This window comes from Benincasa hispida, chromosome 10 (assembly GCF_027475165.1).
Source record: "Benincasa hispida cultivar pf3 chromosome 10, pf3_genome.v1.1, whole genome shotgun sequence".
Lineage (NCBI taxonomy): Eukaryota > Viridiplantae > Streptophyta > Magnoliopsida > Cucurbitales > Cucurbitaceae > Benincasa > Benincasa hispida.
In genome coordinates, this window is record NC_143487.1 from 32,416,896 (window position 1) to 32,429,128 (window position 12,233).

Consider the following 12,233-nt stretch of genomic DNA (forward strand, 5'->3'; position numbering starts at 1 on the left):
ATAGAAAAATCCTAAAAATAATTATACTTTATAGGAAAAAGTTATAAAAGTGTTTTCTACTTTTTAGAATTTTTTGCTATAAAGGTAAATATTTTTAAATATTTTTTATACTTAAAAAGGCCCCAATATTTTATTTGTTATATCAATTTTAGAAGGTATATACTTCATATTTCATATATAAACTGATTCGTATATACCAAATTCAAAGAAAAATAAAAGTATATCGATGCTTTATTAAAAAAAAAAGTATATCAACGATATTGTTGATATACCAAATATGAAGTATATCAATTCAAAATGAGATATTTGACGTATACTGTGGTATTTCAATTTTATATTAGTACTAATTCAAAATTCATTTCAAATATATCATTAGTGTATCAATAATATATCATCATACGTTTAAAATGCAATACTAAGTATTAGATTGGTGTATCATTAGTATATTAGTAATCATTACAAAATTATTTCAAGTAGATGATCGGTATATCAATAGTTTATCAAGCATTAATTCCAAATTCATTTCAAGTATAACATTGGTGTATCAATAGTATATAATTATATTCATTCTAAATTAAATTTCAAGTATAACATTGGTGTATCAGTAGTATCTCAATGTCAATCCAAAATTCAATTCAAGTATAACATTAACGTATTATTACTATATCAATACTTATACATTTGTTTCAATTAGGCGTAGTAGATAGCTGCCCTTTCAAAAATTAATTTTAAATATAACGCATTGATGTCTTCATAGCTTATCAACATATATTGAGAATGGTTACCAACATGATGAAGTTAACCATTATAACTTGATAATAATGCACTAGAAAAATAACATTTTGAAACAAATGAAGAATGATTCAAATTAAGTCCACAAATAATAAGAAATGCACAAACACTTGACTAATAAATTTGATATAGTAAATAGTAAATTTGGTTTATCAATTATATAATTAGTTCATCTATCAAATATAGAGTATAAAAGTTAACTGATATACTTAACTAATACACCAAACATAAAATGAAATGAGACATAATATTTCTTTTTATGATATTTGTAAATTTCATTAAACCATTGCTAAATTTACAATTTATAGAATTTTTTTTTTTTAAAACTATTTTTGCTACTGCCCCAATTTAATCCATTTTAATTTTTTGTTTTTCGTTTTCTATTTTTTTCCTCTTTAAAAATAAAAGTGTTTTGTCAACTGTTTTTTTTTTTTAATAAAAAAAAGGTTTTGCAATAATAAAATCAAATTTCTTATTTGTGTTTAACACATAAATAAAAACATTATCTTATTATTTATAAAATTTATAATAAATATCTAAAAATAAACCTAACATAAAAATGTAAGATATTTTACATTTTCTATTTAAAGTTTCAGACAACATAAATCAATAAATACTTATAAAGAGCTAGTCAAGAATATAGCTTCATTTTTATTTAACATAAGTTGAAGGAAATAAGAAGGAAGAAGCGGAAAAAAAAAAAAAAAAAGAATGTAACCGAATGAGCCTTAAAATTTCCCGAATATTGGCTCATGTGGTGAAATGGAATGAAAATGATATTATTGATACTTCTTCAACTCATTATTGATTACGAAAATTATTTAGACCATATTTAATTATCTGTAAAAAAATCGTCAAATAATGTATGAATTTATATATATCTATATACCTCTTTTTTAATGGGGTAATTGTTAAGAGCAACTAGACCTAAAATATCAACAAATATAAAAGAATTTGTAAATATAGCAAAATTTAGATTCAATCTTTATATTCTCAGTTATAAACTATATTACTAGAATCTATTAATGATTATCAGTGATAAATTCTATCACGATAAATTATCGTAATTCTTTATAAATATTGGTATACCTAAATACTAATATGAACATGGTATCCATAGCATTGGAAAGTTGTGAATCTAAGTCCATCCAACGGTAATTAAAGGGAATAATATTCCCGTCTAGATGGGAATTATTCAACAAAAAAGTGGATCCCACAATCCACAACAACACACTCCTTCCTTGTAATTTCCGTCTCCATTTTTATTATTATTGTTTTAATCGCACCAAAGTCCACTTTCTTCATCATCCATCCATCCTATCTTTTCACCCCCTTCCTCTGCTATTCCATTTCGCCTTTACCATTTTTTCCATCATGCCCTCAAACTCTGCATTTCCCCTTCACAACAAGAAGCCTAATCTCCACCAAGATTCTCATCAAATCGATAATCTTCCTCACGACCTTCTTCTCCACATCCTTTCTCGCCTACCCATTTCATCTCTCATTCAATTTCACTCTGTTTGCAGGTCATGGCGCCTTCTCGCTCAACACACTCAAGATTTTTGTCATAAAAACGACAACTTTCGTTGCTTAATCTTCCACTGTGATTATCCCATCAGAAATCAGCTCTATTTTGTCGATTTCCCTCCTTTCACACAGCATAAATACTCTGTCAAGAGAATTTTCACTCCTTTTGCAGCTACAATGCCTGAATACGACGTGGTAGGTTCTTGCAATGGCTTCCTCTGTTTATCTGATTCTCTTTATAACGAAAAGCTCTTTGTCTACAACCCTTTTACTAGAGACTACCTAGAATTGCCCAAAACCAAGGAAATTTCAAACCCAGATGTGGTCTGTGGGGTTGGATTTCACCCAGAAACCAAACAGTTAAAAATCGTTAAAATCGTTTACTCGAGAGGATTTCGCCGTATACAGAGACGGTTCCATCACTCCGAAGTTCAAGTTTTCACATTGGGAAGCTCTGATTGGAGAAGTATAGGCAGAATTAACCACCATCTAGCTCAAGGACAATCGCCGGCCGTCGTCAACGGCAGACTCCACTGGGTTTCTCAGCCTCGCCGCTACCATCTGGGTCGTACCATCGTGTCATTTGACTTAGCCAGTGAGGAATTCATAGACATTCCAAAGCCAGATTTTGGGAGCTTGAGTCGTTGTAATTACCATTTAGTGATTCTAAATGATTGCCTCTCTGCCGCCGTCTACTGTAGTCATGGCAAAATGGAGATATGGGTTATGAAACAGTACGGTGTGAAGGAATCATGGGTGAAAAGCTTCAACATTGGGAGTTATATGCCCAAAGCTCTGAAACAAGAAGCAACGGAGATGTCATTCAAGGTGTCGAAAATCGCACTACGAGGGCGAATTGTTAGAGTTGTTTGCATTTTGAATAGTGGAGAGATTTTGTTGGAGTATAGAAACAGAGCTCTTGTTTTATTCAACCCAAATACTGGGAAATTTAAGGATGTGAGTTTTGAGGGAATCCCTAATTGGTTTCAAACTGTTGTTCATTTCGGGAGTCTGAATCGAATCGATTCCCTGTTCGAATAGTAATTGTAAGTTGGAACAGAGTTGATTTTGATTATGTTTGAATGGAATTCCAAATGGAGGAATCTAAATCAGATGATCAATTCAAGTGTAGAAGTGAAAGTGGAGTAGATTTTTACAGAGAATCTGAGTGGCAACAGAGTTGGAGAAGGGTAAAATTCCCTTATCTCTTGAGAATGTAATCAATATATTTATGTACAAACTTTATAGAATTCACTATTATAATGATTAGGTAGTAAGATAGTAGTAATGTGTTCAACATAGAATGAAGGGTTAATGTTGTAGATATTGTGATGGCAAGCTCTAATTCTCCTGTTTAAGAAGATTCAATAAATGAGACGTATTGAGTTTGTTAATGTATGTTTCAATATTCTTATGTCACTTAAGTTTCTCTTTTTATTCTCTGCCCCAAATTTCTTCCTTTGTTATCTAAGTCTTATCAAAATTGCCCATCTAATAAATTGTCAGTTAAAAAGAATTTCATATGCATTCAACAAATTATAAAACAAACGAATGGTAGAATATAAAATTACTAGAAATTCAAAGAAAAATAACAAGTGACATTAAACTGATAGATTCATGAATTCTACATCATTAAATGCTTAAAGAATTCTGCCTTAGGCGCTCCAACACATTTTCTTCACCAACCAGAGCCTCAACCAAGCCTTCCACAAACCATACAGAAAAGCAGGAACAATGTTCAAATTTCAATTGTAATATGATTGAGAAAGAAGATTGACAAAAAGAACTGCTGCTGTATATTACCATTTGTATAATCTCTGCAGTCATGATGTCCTATCCTCAAATTAGTATCCCAACTTCCGTTAAACTTACGTGCTACTTCAACGGCATTCGCATTCGAATATCCGACGTATGAACATTTGCTTTTTGGCAGCCTTGACAACTTCCTCTCACGAACAACTCCTAACACCAAATCACACAATCTGTTACAGTGCAGAAATTGGTTCAGTTCATTGCTCGTGATAAGAAGAGGTAGATTGACAATGCGCTGCAGCAAGTTCCAAATGAGAAAGGAGAATAGAGCTTTAAGCTCTGTTAAATTGTAGTATTGAAATAAGTCAATTGTGTAGTACTAGTAAAATGAGCATCAGAGCTTGGAGAACAGTTGGAATGAAGGATAATTTGAACAACCTCAAACTTAGGAAGTAATTTAGCCATGTTGTAAAGTCTAACATCCCAAACTATCCCAAACTCTTACCAATGATGCCACCCTTTGGCATCTTATTTTAGTTTGTTTTCTTTTCACAAAGCATTTGTCATTTAGAGTAGTTTCACTTACCTTTCACAATAAAAAGACTAATAAATAGTAATTCCAATTGCATATGCATGTAACCTTAAACTTCACAAAGGATCAATCCAAATATCTACTATTTCAAACATCTCTCAAAAACATGTCAAATTTAAGAGCCCCTTTGATAACTATTTTGATTTTAGTTTTCTATTTTTGAAATTTATGTTTGTTTTGTCTTAATTTCATTACACGGTTTTCACTTTCTTTAAAGAAACATTTGAATTCTTATTCAAAATCTGAGAACAAGAGATATTAAAAAATATTTGAATTTATATTATTATTATTTTTTTTCTATTTTTTTAGTTTTCAAAATTTGACTTGATTTCTTAAAACATTAGTAAACAACATACATAGAAATTTAAAGGTGTAAATAGGGTTTGGAAGTTTAATTTTCAAAAACCAAAAAAAAAAAATGACTACCAAACCGGTCTAAGAGATTGCTTTCTTTTTTCAGGATCCTATGAGGCAGGCAATTGGACTGCAATAAGCATTCGTTCATCAGTTTGAACATTGTTAAAGAAAAATTCAAACCCATCATTTTCATTTAAAGGAAAACTGTCCCATGAGCATAAGTTAAAGAGTACTACACCGGACCTGGAACTGCTTTTCCAGAAAGAGCAGCCAGTGCCACTTGTATATCTTCCGGATCCTTAGGTTGAAAATCAAAAACTAAGGCCTGCAATCATCTCTAACAACAAGAATCGCCAATCAATCCACCCAAAAAAGCAATCTCAAACACAAAATTAACTAAGAAATTAGGCAAAACCCCTTTTATGAACCCCATTTACGGTTATTCTTCAAGGTGGGTAATTCCACAGAAAGCATAAGGGATAATGAAATTGGAAAAGAAAAGAACCTGAGAGCGAGAAGATGAGGACGAGGGTGCGATGATAACCATGAAATGCTGCAAATCCCAGATGTTGAAAGAGTAAGCAGCAGAAGCAAGCAGTTGGGCAGGGCCTTTTGTGGCTCTTAAGGGCACAGCCGCTACATACACACCATCTCCGCTTCTTGCCACCGCCGGCGGCCATTTTGTGAACAGAGAGGCCATTTGCGTAATGAAGAATTGAAATAATTTTGCACCTCAGAATTCAGAGAGATGAAACAAAGAAGGAAATCCCCGATTTTTTCACATAGTCAGCTTGCTGGCTCCACACAATCCCATGCCAGGCCCGCCCTAATTAGTTGTTCCCCTGTATAAATAGAGTAATTTTTGGTTGGCCGCTAGGGGGCTTTATCCATTTGTTTACTATCAAGCCTTGTGTCCAACCATATACTGCCACATCCTAAACTTACTATTATTAGTATTATGATAGAACCCAAATATATGTAATATAAATTGTAACCATAATTCAAGATAAACTAAGTAAACACACCAGCTCTAAATCACTCACTAAAATATTAGAATATTTTCTGGACAGCTCGTTTTTTTGCCAATATTTTCAGAAAGAACTCTATTTTCACATTAAATCCAAAATAGAGTTGAACTGTAACTTTCTTATTGTCATCTCTATTTATAAATTAAGTATGACACATTCATCAATTTACCTATCTTCCTTATTCTCCTTATCTCTATTTATAACCAAATTCCATAACTAACTTCCTTATCTAATTACGATTATACCTTTAATATCCTTCTAATACTTGAATACCATTCTTAGGGGTGGTCATTCAAACCGCAAAAACCGAATCGTTTCTAAAAACCAAACCGAAAATTCAGTGAAACCAAAAAATGCGGTTTGATCTAGTTTGAATAAATTTTGAAACCGAATTAATTCGGTTCGGTTTGGTTTCACTTTCGAAAACCAATTTTAAAATTGAACCGAACTGTTTTTAACTGATATATATATATATATATATATATTAAAAAAAAAAGAGTAAAACCGAATTAAAAACCGAACCGCTTTTAATTTAAAGAATAAAACCGAATTTAAAACCAAACCGAATAATTAAAAAATAATATAACATAGATTTTTTTAAAATGCCAAAACCGAATTTGAAACTAAGGTTCGGTTCGGTTCGGTTTCACATTTTAAAAAATTCGGTTCAGTTCGGTTTGACCACCAAATCGAACTGAACCGAATCGTTTCCACCTTAACCATTCCTATCATATATTCTAAAAGTTACAATTAAATAAAAGTCAATTATTGTCATATAAATATGGGGAAAAAATCTTAGGTGTTGTGTGGTCTACACCTATCTTTATGCAGACCAACCAATTATCAAATAAAATTTTGTCATATAGCAATTTTTTTTTTAAAAAAAAAAAGTTTTTTGACTATCTACCAAAGGAGGAGTGCATGGGATTAGACTACACTTAATTGTTATCCTATCAATATTACAAAATACATATTTCTCTATTTGTCTCATAAGTTTGAAAATAGTTTAAAATAATCTATGAATTAAGTTACAAACGTAAAAAACATTGCTTGGTTGACAATTTTTCTTGGACTAATTCAAATGAAGTATTAGGAATAGAAGGGATTTTTTTTTTATTATTAATATTCTTATTTTATAAACTTATTAAAAAAATATATGGTTGTTTTAAAACTTATTATTCAAAATGTAGTTTCATTGATTGAGGATTAATAAATTACAAAAAATTAAATAAATAAAATGAATAGATGTTCAGATAACTAATGAGGACGTCAATTAATGAATTTGCCATTTTTTATCTTGACGTGGCCAATGACATGAATTTCTCTCCTATCTCTCTCTTCCAATATTATGTTATTCCTTCACCATTCCTTGGCTGACACGTGCTGTTTTGTAACAAATTTTATTCCTTGTAAATGTGTATTTAATACGTCCTGTACAGTGTAAAATTCAAGATATTGGAAATACAAAATCTCATTGAAGAAGACCTTTGTCTCTTCGCCTTCTTCCTCTATCTCTCTGTCTCTTTTACAAATCTTAACCATAGAGCTTCTTATCTTGCTGAGATAGAGTGTAACTTTTCTTCCATCCTCATCTCTTCGAGAAACTTAAAATGCGGAAAAATGATTAATGACAAGTTGGCATGGTGGTTGATGAATCTTAATTCCAACTTGCTAATTTTATTAATTTATTTGAATTTCTCGTCTCTTGATGAGACGGATATAGAAGAAAAGTTACACTTCGTCTCTTCAAGAGACGATCTATCCATTATATTATTCTTTTTTTTTTTGTAGGACTTTAAAAGTATGAAGTCTATTAGTAATAAACTATTATCATTGATAAACTATAATATTACTGATAGAATAAATCATAATCTATCAGTGATAGACTAACTACTTCCATCAATGATAGAAGTCTATTACTTATAGACTTATATCAACTAATGTATAATAATTTATTAGTAAATACTTAAGATAAATTAAAAGTCTAAAACTTATAAGATCTATTAGTAACTATGAGTTATAAACTTCCATTATTATGCCATAATAATATAAATCTATTGGTGATAGCCACTAATATACTAATGCCCAATTCAAAACTTGAGAAATATGAATTTGGCAATTCTAACGTTTAAAATCGATGATATTAATGATATAACTTAGGTAGATATCGGTGATATCCACATATTAGTGATTGGACTTAGATAGATATTAGTGACATCAATGATATTAGTGATATTGATGATATGACTTACGCAGATATTAGTGATATCCATGTATCAATAATATCAACTGTCAACAATATTAGTTATATAAAAATGATTTAGGTAGATATCAGTGACATCAATGATATCAATGATATTTGTGTACTAGTAATATCAATTATTCACATATTAACGATTTGACTTAGGTAGATATTTGTTACATCAATGGTGTGAAAGGGTTCCACTTGTAGTTCATTAATCAACAGTGGAGACAGAGCGTCAAACGAATAGTAAACCTGACAGAACGACGGGCTGACCACAGTAGTTGTATTAGTGAAAATTTTGTGTTAACTTTCGGTCAGTCGAGGTCCAAACTTCTTTAAAGCCAGATTGCACCAGTTTCTCACATGGTTGAATTGATGGCTTAAAATGAATGTCGGTGGAAAAAATCTGAGGTCATTTAAGTCATTTTTCGACAAAAAGATTATCTTCAGAAGGGAAAAAACCCTAATTAATTCCAGTGGACAAAATCAAACGAAGAATAAGGGTTTGGTTTTGGTTGTTCACTATTTTTACAGAAGTGCCCTTGAGAGATATCGAAAAGAAAATAGGTCGTACGAATATTTGGGAAGGACAAGGAAAGGGGCACAAAGGTGGTCAGTGGCTATCACTAATAGAAGCTACCACTGATAGCATGTTATCGATTATAGAAGCTAACAATGATAGCACGTTATCGCTTATCGGTGATAGAAGCTACCACTGATAACATGTTATCAATGATATAAGCTATCATTGATAACATAACATCAATAGGGTTGGCAAAATTTCCCGTGGGGTTAGGTTTCCACAGGGCTTTACCCTGAATGGGGTGGAGAATCCCCAGTTTAACCGGAGATAGGGTCAAATCGGGGACCCCAAAACCAGGGACGGGGCAGGGATGAGAAGGGTATCCTTGCCCCATCCCCGATTAAGTCTTTATATATATATATATATATATATATATATATATATTTATATTAGGTATTTAACTTTTTTTTAATTTAGCCCAATCTAAGCCCAACTAAAGTGTCCAAGCCTAAACCAAATAGAATTTTAGGGGAAAAAATGAAAACAAAAAAAGTTCCCATGGGGAAACAAAAAGGAAAATGGAGAATGGGTCCGCGCGGCAACCCGTTTCCCCAACGGGGATAGGGGTAAAATCCCCCAACGAGGACAGAGATGGGGAACCCTACCCCACCCTGGCACGGCCCCGTTGCCAACCCTAGATATCAGTGAGATCATTGATAGCATCTTTCAGTGATGTTATCAGTGAAAGAAGTTATCACTGATAACCATGGCATGAGTGATATTAGTAATAAAACTTAGGTGATATCTATATATCGAGTTTCTTTTAAAGTTGATAACCATTTATAAAGGTCTATCATTGATGGCCTTAATTGTTAATATTTCAAGATTGTTCTAATTAATGAAAGCATATCAGTGATAGCGACTGATAACTGCCATCAGTGATAGCCATGATAGAAGATTATTAGTGATAGCTACTATGTTAGTCTTTCAAAGTTGATAGTCATTTATGAAAGTCTATCCGTGATAGCGACTAATAGTTTTCCATAACTGGTATAGCTTAATCTTTCAAAGTTGTTAGTTTTCTTTCAAAGTTGATAACTACTTATAAAAATCTATCATTGATAACTACTGATAGTCTTAAATGTTAATATTTCAAAGTTGATTCCAATTAATGAAAGTGTATTAATGATAGCCACTGATAACTGATAGCAAATTGAAAGCTAATATTTCAAGATTGTATCAATATTTCTCAAATTGAAACCTACCACTGACAGCAACTATCAGCCATAGCAGCTGATAGCAGCTATTAGTGGCTATCACTAATAGCTCTAATAGCTACTGTCAGTGATAGCTTTCAATTTGAGAAAATCGAGAAGAAGCGAACAGAATAGTGGTTAGGTGTGGACTTTTTAGTCTTTTATCATTTTTATTTTATATGTACAATTATTTTATCCTTGTACTATATATTTTATTATTTTAGACTTAAATTTCATTTATGCAATAGGTCCTAGTCAATATATAATAAGCGTGCCCACCAAAGTCATGGTTAAACTTTACTAGCTGGTGGCCAAAGTTCGAAACACTTGGGAGGGTTTGATTTTTTCTTTTTATTTTAACAAATTTTGGTGGCTTAAATTATATATATATAACAAAAACTTAATTCCATTTTTATTTTTTCTCATATATAAGTTGATGTTTATTTACAAATATCTTTTAAATTTTAGTCGACAATTATTTAGGTTCCGTTTGGTGATGATTTGATTTTTTTTTATTTTTTTTTAAAATTAAGTCTATTTCATCCATATTTCTTACAATAATTTGTATATTTCTTAAGTACAATGGTTGAATTCTTAGCCAAATTTCAAAACAAAAAACTACTTCTTGAAAACTACTTTTTTAGTTGTTAAATTTTGGCTTGATTTTTTAAACAATTGGTGAAAAATAGATAATAAATGAAGAAATTTGAAGGTGGAAGTAGAGATGTCCAAGAGTCGAAGTGGGGCGAGGACGGGGAAGGCTTCCCCGTCCCCGTCCCCGCCCCCGCCCCCTATTCCATTTCTCGTCCCCGTAAATTTTTCTGCAGGGAACGGGACGGGGATTCCGTGGGGATCGGGTTTCCCGCGGGGAAAAATTCCCCGCCTTTATTTTTTTTAACATTTTTTAATTTCAATTAAATATATATATATATATATATATATATATACACACACACAATTCTTTAAACATTTTCAATAGAATTTTCATTTAAATGAAAATCAATTCGACTATTTAAAACAATAATACACATGCGATTTAAAAAATATAATTAAAATGCTAAATTCTCATTATTTGTAAAAATTAAAATTCAATATTTAGAGTATCTTATCTTAAATATTACAACATCTAAAGAATTAAAGTAATAAAAATATTGAACTCAAATAATTAAAACATCCATAATTATCTTAATAAAGTCTACAATATTAATTAATGAATAATAAAATTTATAACTTATATATAAAGTCTAGGCGCGACGGAAAAATGGGGTGGGGTCAGGGACAGAGAATATATTCCCTGTCCCCGGCCCCGAATTGTAAACGGGGAAAAACATTTCCCACTCCCTCTCCCATTCCCATGTATTCGGGGCCCGCCCCGCGAATTTTTGGACATCTCTAGGTGGAAGTAATGTCCATATGTTTAATTTTAAAAAACAAAAACAAAAAACAAAATGGTTACTAAACAAGACTTTAGTTATTGATTTTTAGTTTTTGAAAATCAAGATATATAAACACCATTTTCACTTATAATTTTTTTGTTTTATTATTGACTTTACCATTATTTTAAAATTACATTCAAGTTAGTACAAGTTTAATTCTTAGTTTTTAAAATTAGGGCTAATAAATATCTAAACTTTCAATTGTAACTCTAATAAATCCCTTAAAAATGTCTAATAGATATATAAACTTTTAATTTAATATCTAAAAATCTCATAAAGTATTAAAAATGCTTAAAAATTAACCGTTATACTATACAAAAAATTATTTTTGTTTCTAATTGAGCCTCAAATTTTCAATTTTGTAGCAAATAATTACATTATGTTTTTTTAAAAAAATGTATAGTACTACATATTAGACACACAAATCGAAATGTTAGTGATTAAAGTTAACTGTATATGACACAAATTTAGACGTTAATGGATTAAAATTTTAACAATATAAAGTTGTGCCCCTTACCATGAAATTATGGATCTTCCACTGCCCGTGTGTTAGTTAGTTAGACTATTTTAGCGATATTATATCGATGCATCTACATTATATTTATATGAACTTGTGTTCCTCTTACATAGAATGTTGGATCATGATCAATAAAATTACACTATTTTGAATAATAAGTTCCAAAACAGCCATCTAATAAATTTAAAAACTAACAGTAAAATCCAAA

The 12,233-nt window shown here is 31.0% G+C and overlaps 2 protein-coding genes across 3 annotated transcripts; one reads left to right on the top strand and one right to left on the bottom strand.

The window, feature by feature from the left end:
* Positions 1–1,769: 1,769 nt before the first annotated feature.
* LOC120088291 (F-box and associated interaction domains-containing protein) lies at positions 1,770–3,713 on the top strand. Its single transcript, XM_039045482.2, has one exon. The coding sequence runs from the start codon at positions 2,167–2,169 to the stop codon at positions 3,358–3,360; it is 1,194 nt and encodes a 397-aa protein (XP_038901410.1). The 5' UTR covers positions 1,770–2,166; the 3' UTR covers positions 3,361–3,713.
* A 183-nt stretch (positions 3,714–3,896) lies between these two features.
* On the bottom strand, positions 3,897–5,872 carry LOC120088292 (PTB domain engulfment adapter). 2 transcript variants are annotated; one of them, XM_039045484.2, is made up of 4 exons: positions 5,526–5,872; positions 5,264–5,345; positions 4,123–4,281; positions 3,897–4,022 (listed from the first exon to the last, which is right to left on the bottom strand). In XM_039045484.2, the coding sequence occupies exons 1-4, from the start codon at positions 5,718–5,720 to the stop codon at positions 3,952–3,954; spliced, it is 507 nt and encodes a 168-aa protein (XP_038901412.2). In that variant the 5' UTR covers positions 5,721–5,872; the 3' UTR covers positions 3,897–3,951. The 2 variants fall into 2 exon arrangements, with proteins under 2 accessions (XP_038901412.2, XP_038901411.2); XM_039045483.2 differs by lacking the exon at positions 5,264–5,345 and having other exon boundaries at positions 4,123–4,366; positions 5,526–5,861.
* Positions 5,873–12,233: the final 6,361 nt, after the last annotated feature.